Source organism: Thermobia domestica, chromosome 12 (assembly GCF_964235325.1).
Source record: "Thermobia domestica chromosome 12, izTheDome1.hap1.1, whole genome shotgun sequence".
Classification (NCBI taxonomy): Eukaryota; Metazoa; Arthropoda; class Insecta; order Zygentoma; family Lepismatidae; genus Thermobia; species Thermobia domestica.
Window position 1 is genome coordinate 127,599,200 of NC_137465.1, and position 27,582 is coordinate 127,626,781.

Here is a 27,582-nt window from a genome sequence, read left to right on the forward strand (position 1 = left end):
TCAGACGTTGTCGGTGTTGTTTTTTAACACCCTATATATATATATAATATCAATCATTCGGACATTGTCTATTGCTTGTAAAGTTCAATGACAATAAAATATTCTATTCTATTCTATTCTATTCCTAGTGTACGTCTATCAGTCGTGCAGCTACTTACTCGCTCAGTTTCTTGTACGAGGGAAGGTATTCAACGTTGCGAAAGGACACGAGGAAACCTCACCCTGCCTTTGGTGAGATGTTACCAATTCTCTCGCCATGTCTGGATGAGTTAAGATTAGCACTAATAGATATTGAATCCTTCACGGCTGGAAGAACTTACAGTAATTTTTCTCTGAAAGCAGAAAGCATATTGCTCGCATGGTCTCGTTTTAGGCAATTTTTGGTTGGATTCCTATTTCAGTCAGGTATAGTCCAACAAGAATGAATTGGTCACTAGGTGGATTAGAACTATAGCTAAACATATCATAATAAACCTTTACATAGCCAAATGAGGAAAGCAATAACTAGAAATGATTCATTCTCAACCAACTGTTGTATATAGATGTCAATAGAGCGTTGTGTTAATTTTTAATCTCCCGTAATTTCAGCACCTTCGACATTGGTATTGCTATCGAACTATATCAGCTGCTTGTCTTTACAATCTTATCTGTAACGAAAATACAAATCCTCTAATATGCAGAAAATACAAAACCAGATGTACAGTAATTACGTGTTTGAAACATTTTGAAGACTATATTGGTAAAATAGGTTCAGAAAAATAACACTGCTCCTTACATTTGGTGCATGAATTTAAAATGAGTCGAAGAACTATTAGTAAGCAAACGAAGAATCCTTCCTCTCCTCCCCTCTTTTTTGCATCCATTGTAAGAGAAGAGGATGTAATTCAGCCGTCTATATGCCCGCACAGGCAGCCATCAAATATTGACGGCGGTGTAGCATGGAAGGCACACGCAATCATCACACGGTGCTCGCTGGTTGCCAGTGGCGAGTGGATTAGCTATTCCGCTCAGGGCGAGGCTTTCGCACGAAGTTATTTGCAGCGTCCCGCTGGCTCACCTCATAAATAAACGAATATTGTAATGACGGGCTCCCTCTTGTGCGCTTGTTTGTTGCCTTCCTCCCTGTGTGACAGACAAACGAGCTGAGCCGGATGGAGGATGAGGATGAGTAAAGAACAAGGCAGAATTTTCACCACGGCTTTTTTGCATTTTTATTATTGGGTCAAATGTCTGTTGAGACAGAAGAATATGAAATATCTCGACGTGTGTTTTTGTTGTTAAAGCTTCATGTTGATGTTCTGTATGTTGCCTTTTTGCTTTTATTTGATTTATTCTTGAACATTCTGGCAGTTGTTCCTACAAAGATTAATTTAAAAGGGTAAATCTCTCTTCACTTGTCCTATCACATTTTTTTTTAAACACCTTTTTCAAATAGTGTAATTTGTCTCTTTGTAATGTATGAATATTCTGATAAATTTGTTATCCAGTCAATTACAGAACAAACTAAAAGCAGTCAGAAGCTAAAGCGGTTACCGTTACAACTTTCCAGATAACGAAAAACCGAAGAATCGTGTGAGCACTTGGAGCTATAAGATTGAAGTGTACAGTCTGCAGCAAAAAACCTGCAACATGAGCATTTAAGTTTATTGTGAAACTACACCTAACAGCCCAGGGAATCAACATAACGTCTAAGTGGCACGAATCATGCCAGCATAAACCTCGACTCCCCTGCGGACTGTACCAATATTAAAGTACTGTAAAATAAAGTAGTAATATATTCGAAGTATTGTCTGTCATCTTGTAATGTGATCACTAGAGCCAACGCTTAAATCTAACTTAATGAACTTAAAAGAGGGGTGTGGTTAAACTTAATAAATTTCATTGCAGTCTTGTACACAGTTGCACTTCCCTCACAATAATTTCATAATCCTAATAATTATCAATTTTAGTGTAGGAAGTTATTAAATCAATATCAATTAAAAAGGGAAGCTCGACCATGTGACTGGATGAAGCGATTATGTACACTAATTTATAGCTTGAATCGCGTTTATCCAACAATCTCGTTCTTGTGGGTGTTCAATTTTCCCACCACATTCCTGAAATATTCAATGATATACGAAAATTGAACTTTAAATTAGGTATGAATAGTTTTCAAATAACTTAGAAAAAAAATTATGGTTGATTGAAAAGAAAATATTTTGAAGATAGAATAATTAAAATCCTTTCCGTGCACACTATCACTTTATACAGCAGTCTCAAGTTTTATACAAACAGTAAATTATTAGTCACTTTTGTATCAATATATAAATTATTGAATATATTTTATAAATAAATTTATTATAATGAATATAAATTATTTAATACATTTCGGTGATCGATCACAGTGAATCATAGCGATTGCATATAGAATTTTCTTCAAGTTATTAATTATGTTTCTAAATTATGTCTTGGATCGCACGGCATTATTAAATAAAAAAGAAAAAAAAGAAAGAAAATTTGAAACTATCCTTCTATTTCCAGGGATATAGTCGGAGTATATTTAAAGCAATGAAGAACACATGGACAAAATTATATGGCATATTTTCATCTTTTGAGAAGTTTAGTTAGTCTTTAGTTTGTTCTTGTTGGTCCCAACAAGTTACATATCACACGGAGAGATTGGTTCCACATATCGGAATAAAGTTTGACCTTCACACAAACGTAAGGTGCCTTCTTAATTTAAATTTATTTAAACAAGATCCAAAAAAGAGACCTATGTAGTTAGTTCGAATGAAGTCCTGATTGTAAAGAAAATGCAAAGAATAGGTAGTATTAGGCATTTAAGCATAAATATAGGCAGTATAAATTGAAATAGGCAAAACAATTGAACCAAAAACTTCCTAAATGAATCTTAACACATTCATTTTTACCATTCCTTTAAGACTAAGAACTAGGTATTTTGTCAAACATCCGATTTCTGATCACAATTGTGAAGTTATCAAATTATACAGCGATGAAAAGCAATTTGTTAAATAGAGTGCATTAACACTTTGTTTGCTTCTCCGCTTCAGAACATGATTTTTTTTTTTTTTGAAAAATTAAAAAAAAAGAAAAAAAAGCGGTGATCTGAAGATATTGCTCATCATACTATTCGGACAAGGAAGCAGTGGAACTCCAATTTTCAATGCAAGCTCTTCTCATCAAAATGATCCCGAGAAAATCTTACGACACTTGCAGAAACCAGTATTTCCTGTAAACGCCCAGCTTAAAAAAAAAAAAAAAAAAAAAAAAAAAAAAAAAACACTGAATCTCTTTCCCTTTATGTATTCGTGTATTGTAACGTTATTCATTTCTGCTGTAATTAATGTTGCTTATGTGTTTCTTGCATTAGACAACGAATATTCCACCTAGCGTTCAACAGCACGAAAAAAAATGCCATTTTAGTTAATAGTAAAATTTTAAGTGATGGATTTCAGTAAAAAAATTATTTTAACTCACATCTGTGCTGTCCTACATTTGACAGTTAATGGTATCTCCTTGTATTTATTACTACATCCAGCAAATTTACTTTTTGTACTACTAACACAAATGACGTATCTCTGCACAGTGTTTAGCATAGGTGTGAAATTCGGTGTCTGGACTAGTGAGAATGCAGACCCCTGATCTTCCATTTGTTGGATAGGTGAGCTGTTGCTCGAGTTACCAGCGATCGTAGCATTTATGTTTGTAACCTGAAAGAAAATTGCACGTATGCATTTCGAAAACAGACAGTAAAGTTTATCCGCAGCTGTACATAATACTCATTACTCATAGTGCAATATGGAACAATAAACATGCCGTTTGCTTATTGTTAGAGAGACTGTATAGATAATGTATCTTTCCCTTGTATAGTGTACTACAATCAATTCCTGTGGTATAATTTCCTTAAAGGAGAAACACCTGTTTTGTTCTGTCTGTGATACAAGACTATGTTGTTAGTTTCAGGACAGATGTAAGTCTTTGAATCTGTGTAGTTCCAGTCTTTTATATATAATATTGAATCAGAACTCTATCTATACTGATGCACCACAGCCCTGGTTTTAAGAAATCACATGTTATGGAAGCATTAGGTCATCTTAAAGTGTAGTGATTCTTTTTTTCTCTTATTTTAGAAAATGCACAAGAAAAGAAACATGGTTGTAGTTGATATTGAGGCTATGTAAAGTGGGATAATGGTTTCAAGCAGGCTTAAAACCACTCTGTGCTCCCTAACCGTTTGGCCACAAAGGAGCATATGAATAAGTATGAAAGCAGAAGTACCACAAACTGATAGCTCATAGTACATATGTTTTCGTGCAAACTGCCTCATGCTTCCAAAATATGGAAGAGAATAATTATACATAACGCAATATATTGACTGCGCATCATCCAAAACAACCAATCTAGTCAGCCGGGGTATTTAGTGGGTTGTATTTTGTGTAGAATTAATTTAATGTATTTATTTGTACCCTTCCCTGTCACCCCTTCCCCGTAAATGGAAACCGTTTTGAGTGTGGAAGCTATTTGAACATTTATCTATACACATGTAGCCAAATTACTAACTCGTGTATCCTTGCGCGTCGTCCGGGTTCGTTTCCTTGGGAACACAGATTTTTCGATGTTGGTCAAGTTTTATGAGTCAATGTAGAACTTACTTAATTAGAAATGGCGGGTCTCGTCTACAACTAGTCTAAAAAATCAGAAATAAAATCGTTGATAGTTTATGGGACATTCCATGTCAAATCAACAAGTCATCAGACTTGACCATCTCAGATTTTTGTAAAAATTAGTGCACAGCTTTATGACAGTGGGAGATGAAAAAATTCCAAATATTACCCCTCTGCTCCTGAAAGTGTCCCCATACAGGGTGTTCAAAATTTTCAAAAAATGGCAGTTTTTCCGTTAAAGTGATTATCAAAATTGTCATAAAATGGTTAATATGTTTACTAGAGACATGGAACAAACACCATTGACAAGATTAAAAATTGCTTTACGAGTTGTACTATATTGAAAAAACCTGTACAATGAAAAATAACACTTCAAAAATTCAAAATAAAATTTGAATTTTAAATTTCGCGTAGAAATGTCCCTGTGAATTTGTTCAAAATTGTACAGATTGTAGTCTCATGTGATTACTAAAACACCACAAAGTTGCATTTTGAGCACTCAATGGGATCCGATTCAAAATACAACATAAACCAAATATTGCAAGATATTGCCCATATGAATATCTGAGTTCAGATCGATAACCATTTGCCTGTAGCTATTTACCTGCAGCATCAAAACGAATTTACATTCAACTTCATTTGTTTCTTGATGTGTTCCTTTGAGTTTACACAATTATCCACCTTTCGAGTTGTTTAGACAGATATTACGTTTCCGGACAGTACTAAATACAGGTCATTATTCTTGTTAGTCAGTATGGATGTTTCTAAATTTATATTGACAACATTGATACATGTTATTTTCATTCTTTTGTTTCAGGATTGCTGTTACAAACATGTGGAAGTGCGTTATTGAAACAGTAAAAAGAACTTATTATGAAAGGGAGGGATGTGTTTCCTTCCCTTTCACAATATTTCTATCAAATTTGTTATGAAACATTGTGGCATTGTTCACAATCACTTCACACACTTTCAGCACAAACAATTAGTCAGTAAATTCTTTTTCCTGTTTCAATGATGCACTTCAACATGTTAGTAACAGCAATCCTGAAACAAAGGAATGAAAATAACATGTATCAATGTTGCCAATATAAATTTAGAAACATCTATACTAACTAACAAGAATAATGACCTGTATTTAGTACTGTTCGGAAACGTAATATTTGTCTAAATAACTCGAAAGGTGGACAATTGTGTAAACTCAAATGAATACATCAAGAAACAAATGAAGTTGAATGTAAATTCGTTTGATGCTGCAGGTAAATAGCTACAGGCAAATTGTTATCGATCTGAACCCAGAAATTCACATGGTCAGTATCCTCCAATGTTTGGTTTATGTTGTATTTTGAATCAGATCCCATTGAGTGCCTAAACTGCAATTTTATGGTGTTTTAGTAATCACATGAGACTACAATCAGTACAATTTTGAACAAATTCACAGGGACATTTCTACGCGAAATTTAAAATTCAAATTTTATTTTGAATTTTTGAAGTATTATTTTTTATTGTACAGTTTTTTTCAATATAGTACAACTTGTAGAGCAATCTTTAAGCTTTTCAGTGGTATTTGTTCCATGTCTCTAGTAAACATATTAACCATTTTGTGACAATTTTTGATAATCACTGTAATGGAAAAAATGCCACTTTTTGAAATTTTTGAACACCCTGTATGGGGACACTTTCAGGAGCAGAGGGGTAATATTTGGGATTTTTTCATCTCCCACTGTAATAATGCTGTGCACCAATTTTTACAAAAATCTAAGATGGTCAGATTTTGTCATTTCATTGGTTGATTTCACATGGAATGTCCCTTATACGTCAACAGCACACCACCCAGTTGAATGTGCTTCATCTGACTTACACGTCACTGGCTGAAGATGTTTCAGTTCATTCCCTCTCTCTCTTATATAGATAGAGAAGTATGTTGCTTACGTTGCAAATATTGCAATATTTTTCATTTATATTCGAAATACTTTTTTGAAAAATGAAAATTGAATGAGACAGTAGACAGTTTAAATATGTCTTATGTATTTACAATGCATAGAAATCACTAGTGAATTGTTGAAGTGTGTATAAAACTGTCGTAAAATCTATCCTATGTTCGACTGTTGCTTGACAAAGTTACCTAGTCTTCGTTAAGAAGTCCTCTGCTACAACACGACTCTATCTACAATTTCCTACGGAGAATTGAATCGAGACCTTCTCGGCCTCCCATTTCCTGTGGAAGGTCTTCTGGTAGTAACTGCACCATCTAAATGATGGGGAATTCCTCCGGCTATGTGGATAGGTAGGAGATGGGAGAATTTCTTTCTCGTACCCGGCTCCCTCTGGCCTCGTACGTGCACGGAAATGAAGATCCGTAGCACCGTGATTGAAGTTACTGAGAATGTGATGTAAGTGTTGCATGTGTTTGTGGCAACTGGCGGAACATTTCGAAAAGATGCTAGGAAGGGAAAACTAACTATTTTGTCAATATTAGAGGATTCTGTACAGTGCAAACATTGTCGTTATTTTGTATTCATTTTACTAAATAGAGAGATTGTACATATCCGCAATATTTTTAACAATTCGTGTATTTATTTTAAAAGTAATTGTGTTTCCTAGTGCGTAATTAGGGATTTCAGAGATGTAGTCAACAAAACATGATTTAATTGGCCATGCAGCCGAAGTGACCCTGGTTTGATCCCAGGATTTGGTTTACGTATGTCTCGTATATACAGGGTGGTCTGGAAGTTGGCGTATCTCCCTTTAGTTTCAACAGTATAGTGTTAGTTATGGTAGAATGTTTGTACACAGTCACCTTGAAGTCTTCAGAATTTTAAGTCATAAACATCGGTATGATCACCATCCCTGTCATAACATAGCTGAATTCTGTGCCTCGGGGAAGGTCTTTCACACTGTCCTTAGCAAATGCACGTTTTTCCCGCCAAAGCGATCTGTACATTTAGCTTTAACACTTTCCATGATGTCACCTGTGTAACACCTTTCGTGAAGCCAAACCGCATCAACTAATCTTTGTTCAATGCTATAGGACTTCGATCACACATTATTGATTACTCTAACTTCACTGCAAATAACTGTTACCAAGTAGAAAACAGCAGAAAAAATTAACATGGATAGCAATCTTGCCCGTCAATGCCAAGCAATGTTACCAATGTAGATAAAACCTAAAACAGAACACCAGTTAGGGGTATGCCCACTTCCGGATCAATTTTGTACATCCGCCGTAACAGACAATTGTGGACGAACTGTCGTTGAGTAATACCTCAGTGAGTTCAACGTTGTGCCACCTATTGCTATGTAAAAACTACCGTTGAATTTGCCATTTACATTTTCTTCGTTGAATATTGTTGAATATCCGATGGCTTGATACAAATTTCTTGTAAAGAGTATTTTGTGACTCAGTGATAGAGAACTTACTTCACTTGCGGAGTGGCTCTGGTTCGATCTCTTTGAGTTGGTTCGTGCTTTTTTTCGGGATTTTCCTTTTCTTTTCACTGTTTTGATTCTTCCAATTAAATGTTTTTTTTTTTTTTTTTTTTTTTAGTTGATTTTATCTATGGATGGGTGGGAGTCTATAGTGAATACAGCGGAATGTTAAACTGTGTTTAATTTCATTTTAAGATTTCTAATGAAAAACACCGACATATGCTAAGCTCAAGTTAAATTCGCATTTATTTGTATTGGACTTGAAAACGAGCTGACTGATATTAACATCTTTCAAGAATATTAGGTATCAATGTAGTTCAACGTACCTTGAATATATTTTAACCCTCTTTTACACTGTTTGTTAAAATCGCAACACTAAGAAAAATGCTCTGACTGCGTTCAAACTCTCAGGATTTGTACGGCAGGGTATGATATTATTACAATTTCAGCGGGATGATGCATGCGTGGATCCATCAGCGTCTTTGATTCGATGGTCGAAGTAGTACGAAAGAAGGTGGTTTATGCAGTACTCAAGTAGTGGAGCGTGGAAAAGCGAAAAGCAAGCGTTATTGTGCCTTGTCGACTTCAAACAGCGCAATAAAAACAAAGACTTTAGTGGAGCTACATGATTATCTTAGGGCAAGGCTGGTCATATTGGAAAATTAGTGCACATGGAAGGAATGCAACCAGGACAATATTGCACATGTAGCAATATTGGACAGAACAGATAATACTCAAGAACGTTCCGACTCTAGACGTCATAATGTGACCACACCACAGGATGACAGGGATCTTGTCTGGATGGCCGTTATGGACCGCAGAGCGTCGTCCACAATGTTAGCTCGATGCTGGAATACAGAATGAGTGTAGGTAGTGATGATCTTCGATTGTGCTCAACGTGGGTTACCAATATCTTCGTGGTGTTACTTTAAACCTCTATGAATTGAAATTCTCTGGAAGAGGAGGAGGAATCTTTTGACATCACTGAGTGTGGACTTACCTGCGTCAACAGTTCAACACCAACTGCTGAACGCTGGACTGGCGGCACGCATACCTTTCGGTCATCTGTTGACCCAGAATAGCAAACTCCTTGGGTTACAGTGGGTGTGTGAACGTCGGTGTGAGATAGCAAAGGTGGTGTTTTCGAAGGAATTTCACTTCAGCTCGTCTTAGAATAGCGCATATGTGACGTATGCTATAGGAGTGAGTGCAATATGCCAGCTTGCGTTATCGAGCGTCATAGCAATCGAGTGACAAGTGTGACAGTGTGTCTTTGTTGAGAGCAACCTCGGCAATGATCCCTGCATCAAGAAAGTTCTAAGAGGCTAAGGTTATATTCTCCCTTCAGACAACTACTGACGTCATATTTCAGTAGGACAATCACTAGTCTTATGTATCCCAAAATGTGAAAGCTTTCTAGTAGGAAGGGTGTCTTTGGTTTGCATGGTAATGACATTTTGCCCATCGAACCAGACCCGCAATGAGAGTTCGTGTTACCCGGGACAGATACAAGTTCGGTGCCCCTCCCCTCTTCCAAGGTTTGGTAAGATAAATATCATGTATATTGTTGTACTATAAATTATACTTTAAATAAAATGAATGTTATATCGGTTTGTAATTGTGCTAATGTGAATAATTTAAACCACAGAAATATATTACATTCGTCATTACCTTCAGATGTTTTGAGAATAACTTTGTAGTACAAATAATGTCCAAGAGATTTATGGTTGAGTACTACAAACCTTGCATTTTAACATATTCCCTACATTATTCAATCAATTATAGCATAATACTAACTTGTCTATGCTTCTGTTTCGCTAATGTATTCAACTATGTATGCTATCTTCGAAGTTCATCATCAATAGGGAAAATGCTTTCCGGAAAGAAGGAACATTCGACTGTTGCATGCAGCATATCCTGCCTACGATGTCTCAGTTTAAGTCAAATAGTGAGGCGGTCCGACAAAATTGAGAACCTTAATAACTTCGAGCTGCAAAGTGTCATGAAGTTATTGACTTCCACTGGCTCTGTAAGTTGAAAGACTCTGTCGTCCGGAAAGCACTTCCGCACTGCTGATCATTTCAAAGACACTGTGAATACATTTGCTGCAACAGAAAACAATGCGTTAGCATACGCGCCTTTGGCGTGGGAAACGAAACCCGGGTTCGATTCCCGGCGGGAGTTCGGATTCCACGTTAATCAGTAGGTCCACGTCTTATATAGGCTCGCTGCTGAAAGGGACGTTGAACTCAAAATCAACTCAACTCAGAGAACAATGACGGTATAGTAAAACTAATCTCATGCTATGATAAGTAGCTAAATGTGTATTTTAAATATGTTGAAAGAAGAGTAAAGTATGTAGCTTCTGTATCATAAATCTTTTACGTACATCATTCGTCTTTTTCTTTCACACACATATATATTCTGAATGATTCTCGTATATATAATTAAAAATTTTCTGTAAATCTCACTTCGTGGAGGTTAATTTCTTGTAAAAATTTTGTACAATAACGATTCGGAGTATTCATAGTGGTCCATAATTTCAGAGTACGATATCTGAAAGAAGCAGTAAAAATAGTAAGACGAATGATAATAATGAAATATGAGTATAATAAATCGTTGCATGAAACAGAAAACTCTTGTTCAGTAGTAAACAAATATCTGTACAACGTACAGTTTAGTAAAAATATTTTATTATACTATACTGTAACCAAGCACTGAATTTTCTCTGTGCTGTGTTGGAATTGGTTCTGTTCTATATTTTAGTTACTTTTGTATTAATTGGTCATAGAATCCCACATTATCTTCCATATTAACCATTATTAATATTTTTCTATTATCCTTTATGATAATGGCCATATAATGCAGTTGAAACTATTGGGAGAAACTTTTCTACAATTCATAGAATTCTAAGTACAATATTTGGTTTCGAATTTTATATTTTTTTTTGCATATTCTTATACAAACAAAATTTGTTCACATACTCATGTAAAACTCTTTCTTTTTGTAGGAAAGTGATGGCGAAAAAAGTGACCAAGATCTCGTTGTGGATGTCGCTAATGAGGTACGTTGTTACTTTAATGAAGATATCATTCTATTAAGAATTATAAGGCATGATCAATTTAAGTATCACACACACACATACCGTATATATACTGTATGTATAGTAACAAATAATACAACACAAAAATGTGGAATAAAGTGTTGAAATTTCTGTTTGTGTTTATATTCGACTAATATAGTCTGGTCTGTTAAGGATAGGATCGTGACAGACCGGACACAAGTATGAAACTTGGCAGACTGAAAGTACTTCGGTATTCAATTCGTTTTAGGGTCGGGTGCCAAAATTTTCTGGTCGCCATTTTGAAATATGCCGCCATATTGGATTTTATGTGAGGTTCTCCTAAAAGATCATTATCTCGGTAACTAATGGTCCGATTTTGATGATTCTTTTTCTAAATTATAAGTTAAGCCCGAGTGCAATCGATTATAACAGTAATGAAGACAAGGAAATATGATAAAAATGAGAAAATTAGAAATATTTAAGATTTTATGAAACATATTTACATATGAATGAGTTTTTCTCCAAAATGGTCCATTTTATGAAAGCATGTACCCTATAACGTTTCAAAGAGCATAAAAAGAGCTTTAATTTGATGTATAATACGTTAAAATGCTATGAGAAATAGTAGAAATATAAGTCTTGAAAACAAACCCAGCGCAGATAGGAAGACTGCGTAATCGGTCAACTTTGTGAAATTTAGCGGTGTCTGGCAGAATTTTTTTTATCATTAAATTATTTAGTTTTTAATCTTGTCGTGATTACTTAATAATAACTACGTTTAATCATTACTTAGTATTGTTATAGGAGTTTTCATTGCAGCAGTTCTATGTAGACATGAACAGCTAGTTCTTTTTATTTTGTTTTACATAATATTGGTTATTATAATGTAACTGTGAACACATTAAAAGTGTAGTGTGCCTTTTAAGTTGAAAAAATATCATTCCTTGCAGTATTTGAAATTATGTTTTTCTTAAGTCTTTTCTACGCGATTCGTGTTCAGAATTCCTGAGGACCTATAAAGATTTCGATAACTTAGAAGATATCTATGAAACTTGTCACTGGAAAAGAATAATTAGTAAACACACTAATTGACAATGCAGCGAAGTGGCATAAACAATGCAGACTGACGTTTGTTGCCTCAAAACTAAAAAGAGAAATCACAAAAGAATAGAAAACAAAAAGTAAACAGAAATCAACAGAAAATAATGAACCAAAGCGTAAGTGGAGAAATGAAAGTAGAGGAAACGTAATTCCACCGGCTTATATTTTTTGCAATTCTGGGAAAGGGGTTAGAAGAAACTGTCACTTACATTTGACAAAAATCTTAAGGAAATGGCTTAATAATTACAGTATATATTATTGCTTTCTAAAATTTCCGGAGGAGACTTGGTAGAAATGGAGGCTACATACCACATATAGTGCTTATGGATGTATAAAAATAGGTACAGAAGTTGGGAAAGAGAGAAGAGATCTTTAAATGATACTGAAAGTCAAGATGATGATGTTTTAGTCTTGTGTATTTGATGAACTCATAGATCAGTTGGAAGGTAAAATAGAAAATGTTCATTTCATTTTCAATTTGTCAGAGGTGCACATTCTATATAAGTTGAGAGCGGTAGGTATATCAAAAGCAATGAATAAAACAAGACTAAAGAACAAAATCCTCGTTCATTTTATTTCTGATTGTACTAAACAGTGATGGCAAAATGTTATTGGTATTTAAAGAAATGACACTAGAAATTACTCGAGGATTTCATGTCTAAACGATCAAATGAAGAGGAGATTTTTGCCTTCTCAATGTGTTCAAAGTCTTTAAGAAGAAATATGATAAACTGGGAGTGCCAAACATTTTCAGGATACTTTACAGAAAACTGTCAAGATGAAAGTGTTCCAGAAAATCTAAAGAATTTCGTTCAATTGCTTCCGTATGGATCTAACATAGAAGAAATTTCTATAACATATTCTTAAACTGCTCTAACAATAAGTCTATTAATATATTTTAATTTTAAGAACAGAAGATTAGCACCACGAAAAAAAAAGAAAGAAAAAGAAACACAACATATCTCATCCACTGCCGCTCCCACTGTATGTAGGTTTACAGGTACACACTCTTACTTGCTAGAAAAAGATTGTCAGTAATTTACATAACTTAAGCATTTTTGTAACATATAATCGTGTGATCCAAATTGAAGTTCAGATAGCAGCAGTGACACGCAGACGTTACAAATTAGAGGGTCTTATCTGCCCCTTTCCATTAATGACTAATGTGTACACCATCGGTGCATTGGACAATTTAGACCACAACACATCATCAACTACTTCGACAGGATATTTCCTTGGAACAAGTATTAGCGTATTCCAATTGCCTTCCGATTCCAACCCTGGTTTACCCCCAATGCGAATTGAAGTTTCTTCATCAGTAGAAGATTACTTATTACCAGTTATCTATGCTATTGTGTCATCAGTATCATCATGTGATGTGTGCAAGTTCCTATTACTGTTCAAGAACCAATACAGTCAGGGCTCGAAGAAACACTTTAGACAGAGAGGCGGTGGATTGAAAAAAAAATCTCTGCTAGGTGAAAATAAATGCTTGTGGGCAGAGTATAATTTGACTCAATCAGGAAGTGTACGTTCTACTAAAGGTACCAATGTCATGTTGCCAATTTTTACTGAAAAGCGGCGTCTGTTTCAATGGTGAAGCATGATATGTTTACCATACAGAAAATTACAGATCGATGTAATCCTAATCAAATACAGGTTATTTTCCTTGACCAACCTCTCTTTGCAATAGCAAAACAAATAAAGTGAAGATGGTCAGATTCATACTGTGGAGAAGTTCTATCGTTATGTTTGGTAGATTAAACATAGAAATGGCCCTTTGAAGAGTGTTAGGCCACATACTAAATGGTACTGGATGGACATCGTCCTTAGCTGAGGCCGGAGTAGCAGGTTCAGTGTCAGCTGATTCATTCCTGGACTGCTCACACCTAACCAGAACCAGAAGAACACAGCAGAAACCAGCTGTAGTTCTAGGCTTTCTTCAAATGGTAGAGTTTCATACAGAACAAGAGTCCAGAAACTGTAAACAAGAATTCCAACAGTGGCGGAAAGGAATGATATAGAAAATATATATGTTTTCATATTGGGATCTTGTACTGGAATTGGAACTTCTAATTTTGATATTTGTTAGAGCTCACCGACAAAGTAACTTCCTATTATATATAACTGTGTTGGAGCGTCTTCTGCCTATATCTGTGCATCTCAGGGACATGAAGAGTTTAAATAAAGGAAAGACAGAATTTAAGAAGAACTGAGTGTTTTCAAAGACTAACCAAAAGTTTTGTTTCATGCCGTTCGACCAAAATAACAGAAGTGTTAGAGACTCCAGTGGAGCCATTAACTAAAAATCCACATGCTTTTCAACGGTGGATGCTCACTGCTCCTGAGTTATGCAGACCCACAAAAGAATTTGAAGATGCTGCACACATTGAGGAAATAATTAACGAAAATTGTTGGAAGTGATGTAAGTTTTAAGAATCTTTGTCAAACATTGCATGACACAATTTCTGCTGCAGGAAATCCTATTTTAGATACGTAACAGGTAATGAATCTATCATCACATGCATATGCCTTACAGGATCTTCAAAATCTGTTACAGTCATAAAAGTGATTGGTAAAAACCAATATGAAGATTTTGTTTACTCGGTGTTTGTAAAACAAAGCAAGTCAATTTAGTCTCCCATAAAAAGGAATAGTTTTCTTGTTTTCTTGAGAAAACTTAAAGAAGGGTAGGAGATCATCTGAACAGAAGATAGATGAATTGAGAAATGATTACAGTTTGTCCAGTGGGTTGTATATGTCACGCAAACCGCGTGAGGGTGATCTGCAACTCTCTTACTCATGAAAATCGTAGTTGACTATAATCATTGATGACGAGAAGCTTTTACTGTCGTCAAACAAGTCTGAACTACTGAATATTTTCAAGTAAAGAAAACTTCGGCTGGGTGAAAGAAGGTGGATCGTGGAAGCCCTTATGGATGACCAAACCAGAAGCTTCTAAAAGTTCAAGAGAATTGCTAAAGTATGGTTGCAAAGCTCTTCCTCTTTGCTCAAAACAGTGCGTATGTTCAACGAATGGTGTTCAATATACAGATCTCTGCTGCTGCAGAAGCTCCTGTGATGAACAGCAATGTGACTAAGAAGTATTTTTTCTTTGTGGAATAGGCGATTGGATGTTATCAATTTTTGTCACTTTGTTAGCATTTTGATTTGGAATATTCAGTTTTTCAGTAGCTATTTATTATGTTTGAAAGAGTTAAATTTAAAAATTGACATATATGCAAAGACGTATTTATGATGTGGCTGTTTAGTGTCTTACATAATATAATTTATATGAACAGTATAATGATCATTTAATAACAATAGTAATAATGTAAATAATATTGATTTGAATAACAATTCACAAAAGTGGAGAAAAATATTAATTTGCCAGGTTCCGAGCATGCTTGTTATCACACAACACCAAGTTTCGTCTAGTTAACTCTCTGCACACTCCTTGTATTCTATTGTACTGATTTCTTAATTTAACTATATTTCGGTTATTTTTCATCGCATTTTAACGTATTATACATCAAATTGAAGCTCTTTATATTCTCTTTCAAATGTTATAGGGTACATGCTTTCATAAAATGGATCATTTTGGAGAAAAAATAATTTATATGTAAATATGTTTCATAAAATCTTAAATATTTCTAATTTTCTCGTTTTTATAATATTTTCTTGTCTTCATTAGTGTTATAATCGATTACATTCGAGCTTAACTTATAATTTAGAAAAAGAATCATCAAAATCGGACCATTAGTTACCGAGATAATGATCTTTTAAGAGAGCATTACATAAAATCCAATATGGCGGCATATTTCAAAATGGCGGCCAGAAAATTTTGGCACCCGACCCTAAAACGAATTGAATACCGAAGTACTTTCAGTTTGCCAAGTTTCATACTTGTGTCCGGTCTGTCACGATCCGAGCCATTTTTGTTGTTAAGAGACCAGACTAATAGGATTTCATTTCATGAAGGAGAAGGGGTCGACCAAGGTCTCTCCCTCATCTGCACATCCTCCACAGATACTGGAGATTTTGTGATATTGTAGAGGATGTGATCGTGAGTTTTTAAAGGAGCACTAACCACAAATAGATAGCATCACATTTCCCCTATCTTTCCAATGTATTTTTTGGGAATGACAATATTTGCAACAAATCAATCTAATTCAAGAGATGGGTGTATGAATTTTATCCAAAACCAAACTGAATCAGTAATCAATGATGATCCATGCTGTTTTTGGTATACTGTATCTATCATCGTTGCACGACTTTTAGTACTGGAAGTATGTTTCTAAAGAGTAATATTAAACGTTGTCAACAATGAATGAAACAAAATAATTAAAAGGTTCACACACACACACACACACACACACACACACACACACATACACATACACATACATACATACATATATATATATATATATATATATATATATATATATGTATTTTTATTTATTCCACTTAACATGTCTTGAACTTGATTAAATTATTTTGAATATTGTTGCTCTCATAAAATACATTGGAAAGATACGGGAAACGTGATACCATCTGTTGGTGATAGTTGATTCTTTACTCTCACGTGAAAATATTTGAGAATATGTTCTTAGTATTTTTGAAGTTAATCACTCTTTCATAATTTCGTTTCATACTTTTAAGTAAGTTTTAAATATTATAATTTTTAAAGGTACATACAATGTATTGATACCAGTATCTCATAAGTTGTCATAAATATACACAAATTTGAAGTTAATACTGTATAAATTTTTGAAAATTATTTTACTTGAAATAAAAGTTGCATTAAATACAAACCTGAAACAGACAAATAGATACCATACTTGGAAATTGATAGTAGAAAAAAGAAGTAGAATATTGCATCAAGTTTCCATACCACTGCAGGTTACTATGTCAACCAAACAACATATGGCTTTTAAACAGGGGTAAATGTGAGGGGGAACGCCGCATCCAGAAAATGTCTATGGCGTCCCTCACTTTCTAATAAAATTACAGTGGGCAGATATGCAAGGGAGACGGCATGACGTCATGCGTCCCCTTATCTTTTCAGATCCACTTTTACTCCTGCTTTTAAATAATGATGAGTGTCCGTATATTTTGTGTACAGTTAGAGCAAGAAGTTCTTTCTCAACAATTAAAATTATAATATTCGCGGTTTTGCTGTTAACCCCATGCAGAACTTCCTTCGACTTTCTGCGATGAGCTTTTTTAAGTCAAAATTTTCTGCAGGAATTCCACAAAAAAAAAAAAAAAAAAAGTCAAGATGATACTATCATGTTTTTATTACAACGTTACATAAAACATGGTAAACAGTTTCCAGTGTATCCGTAGTTCGAGCTACAACCTGTGAAGTAATTTTTTTGAAAGTGTTTTGCTAAAAGTAGCAGATTTAAAATATTTACGATACGATACACCGTATTTTATAATGAGAGCAGCTTTAATGGTTTTTTTTGTAATTTTTTTTTTTTAATATCCTGATGAGGGTCCATTTAGAATAATGTATGTAATCTGGTCTGTTGTTCCAATATCATCACTAAGTCCTGCTGGCCTTTTCTCCGTCATATTAGTAAACACTGAACCCCAGTTTTCACATATGGTCTCAGACAATGGTATACTCAAACAAAACATTAGCTTTACTGCCATAGATTATTTGTCTCAGAAATCTGTTAGTGCAACTTTAAAGAGAGTCTAATTCAAAAAGCTTTCCTTCATTTGTTGAGCTGATTACTAAGTCCAGCATAGATTTAATGAAAGGCTTGTATTCAAAAAATAATCTATCCTGATCTATATCTATCAAAACCTGAAATGGGAATGTACTCACAAACTCAGGGAAGTTTGAAGAAGTCCTTCTCTGCTTGCTCAACAGAAACATTACTTCTTGGAAAAGTTAAAATATCCAAATTAAACAAGAATTCTGACCTAGATACTATCTATTTCAAGAATCTTGCGTCAGCATCAGACTCATGTGTACAAACTTTAAATTGTTCCACAAAAGAGTTTAAAAACTGTGGGTATTCTTCAAAAATGTGTGTTAATTAAGCAATATCAGCGTAGACTTAATATATATATATATATATATATATATATATATATATATATAATATACCAGATTTCAGAATTTTTGAACTGATGGGTTGGTCCATTAGTAAACTTTTCTGTTCGCTAGTTTCTTTTTCCTCTGCCAATTTTTCTGCACAGGCGCGGCAAATTTTCTGCGATCATATCGCAGATCGCGACATGTTCTGCTATGGGGCTGTTCACAATTTCGGAGTTATTTAGAAAATCTAAAAGCTCACCCCAATGTCTTCCTGAGACAATAAGAGGACAGGCAGTGAAAGGTAATGAAATAGATATGAGATGTAGTTAACACAAAGCCATGAAGATTATCAATGTAGGTAGAATAATGAAGAAACCCTCATGTTAGGAGTGGTATCAACCAATGTGCTAAGTAACGGAAGAACGATATTTCGACTATAAGCAAAGCAAATTGTTAATCAAAAGATTTGAAACTCCTGTGGTCCTAATGAATCAAAATAGGGGAGAAAGTTCTTTTTGTTGTCTTTAACACTTTAATGATCTCACGGGAACCATCCCTATGGAGTAATGATAACTGTGAAATGGTGGTAGACCTTACGAAGTTTTTTTTTTTTTTTTTTTTTTTTTTTTCAGTATGCCCCTGTAATGTTCCAGTTACGCTGTGACTATAGGTTAGGTATTCAGTGAGGATTAGGACCTGAAAACATTACTTTCTTGGAAGAAGGCTTCCTACCGGCGTTTCGAATGCGGGGTAGTGGAAATGCTTCCATTATTTTTTCGTAACTTTAGTTTCTGGGTCATTGTGATATATCCAACTTCCGCCCACGGACACAAGACGATCGTACATCGGGTACATCTCACAGCCAACACTTCGGATACACAATCAGTTCGTTTGTTTTTGAAAAGGGTGAGAGAATTTCGAACTTTCATTCATCCCAGACGCCATAGCTTTAAATCGCTTGTGTCTAGAAACATACAAATTGCACAGTACTATCTTAAGGTATGGATACACTTATTACGTATTTTCATACATGTAGCAAATTTTCCATGCGAGGGGAAAACTTATTGATCACCCCCACCTATTGTTTGTCTTCAATAGTTTTGTATCGTACACTTTCCATAGACTGCTCAAACTATATATCGTAATACTTCGGAAGATATTGAGATGAGAGTTTGTTTTTATTATTTTTTCGCTTTCCTGGTATTATATGATTAGTAATTACTTCAAATATTATGGTGTTTTTTTTAAAAAAAACGAAAAGTTTACATTCTACCTTGACAGTCTATGAATTTGTTTGAAAATAATATGTTATAAAGGTAACCAAAAAAGTTCTGTCGCATTTTGTGGAGGTCTGTGTTCATTTGGCTCTCACACCGTGAATTGAATGCGAATGGAGATAAGGCGAAGGTCAGTTGTTGGTGAGGGTTGTGGCAGTTCAGTTACACCGTGAACTTGGTAAGGACAGAGTGAACATGGGGCCTCCACAGAGCGTTATAAGGGTATATATGGTGTAAGAGTTCAAACTGGGGTCAAACGCCGCTGCAGCGCGGCGGAAAATATGCCAGGCCTTTGGTGAGACTATGCGTGTGTCGTGACTATGCGGACAGTGCAGCGGTGGTTTAATAAGTTTAAGGACGGTGACAAAACACGCGAAAATGCACCGCGTGCCGGAAGACAAACACATGTACAAAATGAAGATCTTCAGGCAGCAATTGAGGCGAACAGTAGCCAGACATGTGAGGAACTGGGATTATAATTCAGTGTGAGTAGAGAAACCAAGAGAAACCATTCGGCAGCACCTCCATCAGCTTGGGAAGCACTAAAAGTTGAATAGGCGTGTCCCACATGATTTGACTCTGGGACAGAAGGCAGCGCGAGCAGACACCTGTGATTCTTTGCTGTCTCGTCGGAGGAAGGAGCCATTTTTGGACAGGGTGTCAACATGTGATAAGTGGGTCCTATACGAAACTCCACGGCACCGTCATCATTGCTTAGCATCTCACGAATCTTGCTCCAAAACAGCCGAAACCAGCACTGCAACAGAATAAGGTACCCCTGTATGTTTAATGGACTGCTCACGGTATCGTGCATCGGGAACTGCTACCAGCTGGCCAGAGCACCAATGCAACTTCGCACTGTCAGCAGTTAAGCCGTGTTCAAGAAGAAAACTCAAAACTCTTTAGCCAGCAATTCTAAATCGCAAAGGGGTTTTCCTGTTACATGACTACGCTTTGAATGGGAAACACTATTGCACCCGCCAGACTCCCCGGGCATTGCACCGTCCGATGATCATCTATTCTATTTCTTGAACAATCACCTTCGCCATTTCAAATTTCTACTAGAGGTGCAAAATGCACTTGATACCTTCTTCGCTTCACGGCCCACCAAGTTCTACAGCGATGGAATCCATGGCTTTCCAGAACGTTGGCAGAAGGTCGTCGATGCTGATGAGGACTATTTTTGATCTTCCAGCTACGTGTTAGGTGACATATCGATGTTCGAAGGTGTTGAATGAAAAGCGACAGAACTTTCGTGGTTGCCTGTATATTACGTTTTTTTTTTTTAACTTACTGTTTTTGTTTTAGTGGTTAATAGTCAAATACACACTGTAGTAGTTAAAGATTGTTTCTTATGGCGTATTTTAACAATATAAAAAAGCGTTATGTATCAAGTACTGAGACTATGTGGCATTGATACTTTTAAAAAAAAAGAAAAGAAAAGAAAAGAAAGAAAGACATGTTATTTGTGATTAATTCATCAGCTTAAACTCTTCACTTATAAATTTGATTTAAAAAAAAAAAAAACTAATTCTTTCCGTACCGAGACAAGTGCATATGATGTATATTTTTTGGTGGTATATATTGTCTGATATTCATACACCAACCGTTTTACTGAATTATGGTGCTCCGTCTGAATATTAGATTCGACTTTGATGCCGCATGTTCCGTAGTAACGTAGCCCACACCACGTAGTGCACAACTACGGGCCCATATATAGGCAGTCAGTAGTAAGAGTTCATGCGCGATGGATAAATACCAAGATTCATTAGTGACCGAAAAGGTTAGATTATGGATTAGGAATTATATTTCTGGACTTTCGGTATCTTTGGCCATGTTAGCCCATCACATACGAGGGCTGACGTCCCTCGGCAATCACCTACCAAGGGGATTGGGGAGGAAGGAAGCGGCCTAGGATCATTGTTAGTTACCATCCTAGCATTTAGCTAGTGTGAGTGATGAAAACCCAGGAAAATTTCATTCAGGATAACTAGTCTGAAAAATCTTGAACACTTTTCCGACCAGATGTCCCCACGAAGAATCAAACCCGAGATCGCACACACCAAAGACGAGAGCGTTAGCGACAATTAGATCGTGGAGTCTCAGTGGGCTTGTGCAGCGATAGTGTAAGTGGCTGTATCGGTAAGTGTTCGAGAACAACCATTGAAAGCTTATAAAGATTGTTGTCAACATGAGCAAGTGATCAAGCATCAGCAAGATTGCAGAGGACTCCACAAGACTTGTGTGTTGGGTTAGCATTGTGTTTGGCGATTGGTACAGGCTCATCGCGGTTGAGCCCCTAATTGTTCAATATGAATGTAGTCAACGGGATAATACATACCTTATGGCTATAACGAGCCATATATTCGCATGTACATATTATTCCAGCAGACTCTCGGGGCCGCGGTGGCGCAGTGATAGAGCGCTTACCTCTGGGGCAGGGGTTCCTGGTTCGATCTCAGCTCGCGCCAAGTGAACTTTGTCGTGGACAAACACCGTGTGTGTGTGGATTTCCTCGGGATTCTCCCGTTTCCTCCCATTTTCTTCATTCCACCATTTCATTCATTTCTAATCATCATAGTCTCCTTTAGCCTACCCGGCATAAGCGTGGGACGTATAACTCAAAGATTTCATTTTTTCTCAGCAAACTCCCGAGCTCCCTCGTGGTTAAGCGCTTAGCGGACGGACCTTTGGCATGGGAGACCCGGGTTCGAGTCCCGGCAAGAGCTGATGTTGAGATTCATGACTCATATAGCCTCGCTGCTGAAAAGAGACGCTAAACTAAAAATATAAATCGAAATTCAGTAGACTCTCTGCTGTCACCCTCATCTTAGCAACGCCGTGTGTGTGTTGTGCAAGAATTCAGTCATTTTCAATGGAGACCGAACTCTCCAGATCTCAATCCATTGGAGACCTGTGGGACGCCATGGAATGGCACATCCCATCTTTCGAAACATCTCCACCTCCCTCTTGGATGTAAGTGAAGATCAGATATGTTGCTTGGTTTGCCATACCAGTGAGTGAATACTGACATCTTATTACGGCCCTGCCACATCAAAACCTGTTGTACCGAAGACGAAGGGCTTTTGTGTTATTACCTAGGTGTTCATACTTCAGTGATTAGTCGATGTATATTATTATTCGGTAGTAGTCAATTAGATATTATATAAGTATGTATGCGTTTAAAGTAAGGTAAATATCAGTTATTTCTACAGTGCGTGAATTGCTTGTCAGCACTGATTACCATTATAGACTATTCGATTGCACACAATTGTTTTGATCAGAATTCTGGTATATCATAGATATTTCATGATTTTTATTTTATTATTGAAGAAAGGAAAATTATTTTCCGTGCACATTATAAAATTTACGAAATATGATTATGCATTTGTTTAATATTGCTAATCAGTTGATGAGTCTTCATTGGTTTCTCGATAGGATCCTGCTTCCCCTCATCCAAATGGAGACCATCCAGGTGATATCAGGGAAAACGGAGAGAAAGGTGGTTTAGGCAGCCTAAAGTCAGAACGGCCTCCAAGTCGGAGTGGTTCGAGCTCAAGCAGGAGTACACCATCGTTGAAAAGTAAAGATGTAAGATCTCAGCACCTTGGAACAGAGCAGGATTTTCCGTTTGCTTTTGATTTAATAGGTTTTATTTCTACATTGTTTTTTTAAGCGCACCATTTGACTTGTAAACTGAGATGCGTTTGAGTGAATTAATCATTCAATGAAATAATAGATTTGAGTAATTTACTTCTATGTTGTATAATTACCATTAAAAATTTGCCCACAATATGTTTTGTCAATAACTTCGGAACGAATTGGCCCATTTTAATCAGTTACCTTTGGCGCAGAAAACAACCTGTGATAACTGATTTTCTGTACAGTTCAGACAGATTGATCATTTCTTCCTAAAGTTACAGAACATGTAGAAACCTATTTTTTGCTGGTGATTATATAATAGGACAAAAGTATTGAATACATTTTCTTACATACGTTACCGAGCTAACGTATATTATTTTTTCATTCGCTTTTAGAAGTTATTGTAAAAAAAAAAAAAAAAATAATAATAAAAATAAATTTACTGACTAAATTCGAAGTCGCAGTATAAGAAAGTAATTTTGTTGGAATCATGCTGAGCTCGATACTGTATAGTGATAACTGTCAAAAGTTGGACATCGTTGATTTCTGACGCGAAAAGATTACGGAAAAAAATACCAGTGAACGTATTTTGCAAAAAAGAATATAATGCTATATTTGATAAAAGGATTACTCTATTATAATTCAGTAATAATTTGTTGCATAGTAAGTAGAGATTAAAACTTAAATTACTACTAATATTATGTAGTACGGAATAGTTATTGTAATCCTATTTGAAATGGAATTATTGTGATTTCAAACCTTATGCCTTCGTCAAGTTCCACCAAATGCAAATAATATAGTTACACTGAACATGGAAAAATCTTCAGAAGTCAACATACAGTCAGCACAACACGTCAAGTGGCCAAACCATGTAGAAGATTTTTTACACACACCATAGAATGAATTTACTTTAATGTCTCGAAGTGTGCAAGTGGTCGACTTGAAATAATATGCTATGAGAAAAAGTGAGCTCTACCAAAGTGAGGCTCAGTTGGGTGGGTCGCAGAAGTATAGAAGTTGCATATTTAACTTTATTTTTATTTCTTTCTTTATTTACATCTGGTGTTGATGTACAGGATAATTATCAAACAGGCTGTAAGTTGACCACTACCAGCACGTCATTGTAAACGTTTACTGCTTCAGCACCACGTGTTTCGGATAATTCCGCTTATTTAATCTGTTTTATTTTCTAAGAGACCTGAATTCTAAAATAGAAGCATTGAATTCGTATATTATGCTATTCTGTGATGGTAACATGATGAATGGAAACGACATTGAGGAGGAAGTAAGAAAATGAAGTAACAAAGAAGTTAGAAATTGTATCAGATAAACCAAATCGTACAAACTAATTGGATTTTCACGTTTTTTACACTACTGGTATTTTCTCTAACGAAACTTACGATGAGAGGAAAAATGACGTCCTGCATTTGTGAAATTGTTTAAGTTCATAGCTTGATCACAACCTTGGTTTAAAATATCTTCGTTGAACCACTTTTCTCGTTTGTATTGGCCTCATTTAAGGAAGTAATTTTGTCAATCTTCTTAAATCTGCATTTGATACTACTTGTGATTCTGGTAATACTAAAATACGTGCTTATTAAATTATTCAACAATTGATGGAAATATGTGAAACATGAAGATTTGATTGACAAAAATTTGTAAAAAGGAGTGAATGTAGAACAGAACGTTATAGAATAGTCCCATTTAAATATGTGATCGATGTGGAAATTCAAATAACAGGAAGAAATGGTAACCATGACGATATTTGAGTGAATGTACCATGAGTCATAATCAGGAGTAGCCACAGAATTCAGATGTACAATTTTTCTTGAAAGAAGCGCTTCAGCACAAAAATACATTGCGATTTTGTGTAATTTAACGAAGGAAAATACTCTAATGCACTCAATATACTAGTTATTAGAGAAAGAATATTTATTTTCCATAATCGAAAGTGGATAATTCTATTTCCAAATGCAGGATTGTTACAAAATAATCTATCAATATATAAGATGTTGCAAATGGTGTGCTTTTGTTATTTATTTATTTACTTTTTAATTTATTTACCATTTTCATCCCTTCCTTCCCAAAAGCAATTTCTTTTCTTGCAATTGATGAAAGAATCATTTGTAATATGCATTAACATTTTTAAAGAAGTCTTCTTTAAACGTGATAATTAGTATAAATCGTTGGCATGGTAATTATTACCAAACTAAAACATATTTACATAATCGTATTTGTTTCAAGGTTAAGTTGATTTAATGAATCTTAATAGAGAATGAAAAATTCATTTATTTCTTTTGTTTTGCTGTTTTTCTCGGAATATTTTATTATTTTAAATATAACTTTCAGAAGTTGTTTTTCTCTGTATAACTTTACAAAACCTTTCAAATATCATAACATTAACATCCATAAAGAGATTCCAAAACCTCAGACTAGAAAACCTATTTTATGTCAGTTTATTTATATTTGTGGTTTGTATTTTTTTAAAAATACAGTAGGAGATATTTGGAAATCATGATAATTATATAGAGAATATGATACCTATATATGATATATTCTATAAACAGTTATTTCTATAAAATCGTATTCTTCAAATAGAACAAAATCGCGTCAAATACTTTAAGAATATGCATTTCAGTTGCAAATCAGAAGAATTAGTATCATAGTTTCAGGAGTTGAGGGAGAAAATGAAACAAGTACAAATAAGAAAACGTTCTGCATAGTAGTAAATTTCCTACAAGGTATGTTAAAAATTAAGTTCAGTGGATAGTCTGGTAAATTAGAGCACAATTGCAACCTGAAACTAATTCATATCCTTCAGGTATTCTCTTTAGGACTCAAAACACTCATGTAGTATTGAGAAGTTTTGAAAAGTCCTTCAGAAAAGCTGACACATTTGCCGAGGTGTCTGAAATTCCATTGTATATAATTAGCAATGAATTGAGTGTTGCGTTGCGAAGAAACAAGTCACTACTGATCAGACGAGCGGACTGGCGATCTTTCTGTGAGTTATAAAACTTGAAAGAGGCAGTTTCATGATCGGCTTCGTACGACATCTATGAGTCACTGTTTCATTAATCTGAAAGAGAGAAAATGTGTAATGTCAGGTGTGGACTGTATTCTTCAATTTCCACATATCTAAGCCATTTTCACAGTACTATTCACTGAACATAATTTGACAAACCTTGTATAAAGTTATTCTTACATTTCGAATTCTTGTACATACACAGTATGTTCATTTTATGGAAAATATTTAAGTCCTGCCTATGAGATGATATTGTCGTATTGTAAAAGCGTATAGTGTAAGTGACTTCAATTTCTTTTAAAACATACTAATTATATGTAGATACGGAACCGTTCTAATAGCTGCAAAATATGACAATTAAAGATAAATAATAAGATACACTTCACATGCAGTCTAGGTAGTTTACTATAAACTTATTTGATAGAATTGAGTGTTAAAAGTATTAAAATTATACTCTTCACTTTATTCTTTGAAATTGGAATTAATATCCCTATCTATGTATAAGTATATTTAAATAAATCTGAACTCAGAGCTTCAGTAAATTGGTATTTGGTATCCAACTCTTGTTGTGTCGGAACTTAACACAAATACTTCACAACCCTTTCAACAGGCCGACAAACCTACCACGCCAATCTCCAAGGCAACGACTCCCACCTCCTCCGGAATGCCCACGCTGCCTGGCTCCAGTGGACTGAAATCTGCAGGGCCCGCAGTGGGGGCCTACCCCCCTTACTCCCTGGCTGGAGTGGCTGGGTCACGAAACAGTGACCTACCTGGGAGTGGCTCATTCAACCCCTCCTTGCATAACAGCGTGGCCCCTGCATCATACTCAAGACCTCTTGTAAGTTTCTTTCTATACGTACTAATGTGTTTGCTCGCTGACATTATATTGCACGTTGTAGGTCAAATGAACCCATTTTTTTTAATAGTATTTGTTACGCATGCTGCTTTTATTGCTAGATTCAACAATGGACCTTTGTTTTTTTCCCTATGAATGGATTACTCGATGGTCTAAGTAAAGTGCACCCAGTAGGTAACACATTTCTATTCTGCAACATGCCTGTATAATGTTGCGTTATATGTATATCTAAAGATAACCTTCTTTCAAACTGATTGATATTCAGAAGTACGAATTAGGTTGATTGAAGTTATAAACTAAAATCAGCTGTGAGCATCAAAAACATATTTTAAATATTTTCCACGCAGATATGAGAAGGTAGCAGGTGCATCTAATACAGTTGTTTCAAAATTGGGGAAGGTGGGGAGATGAATGAAGTACGCAGAACCCTGAAAGTTAGTACCGCATGAGTTAGAGGAAATGAAGA

General features: G+C 35.4%; 1 protein-coding gene across 8 annotated transcripts in view; it reads left to right on the forward strand.

Moving 5' to 3' along the window:
- Positions 1-27,582, forward strand: part of gro (TLE family member transcriptional corepressor groucho) — a 408,405-nt gene that overhangs the window by 342,962 nt on the left and 37,861 nt on the right. For 5 of the 8 annotated variants that reach the window (XM_081734075.1, XM_081734077.1, XM_081734076.1 and 2 more), the window contains 3 exons: positions 11,101-11,154; positions 23,029-23,181; positions 26,868-27,098. In XM_081734075.1, the coding sequence (XP_081590201.1) occupies positions 11,101-11,154; positions 23,029-23,181; positions 26,868-27,098 (438 nt within the window). The remainder of the gene's footprint in view (positions 1-11,100; positions 11,155-23,028; positions 23,182-26,867; positions 27,099-27,582) is intronic. The other 3 variants (XM_081734081.1, XM_081734082.1, XM_081734080.1) reach the window with 2 other exon arrangements.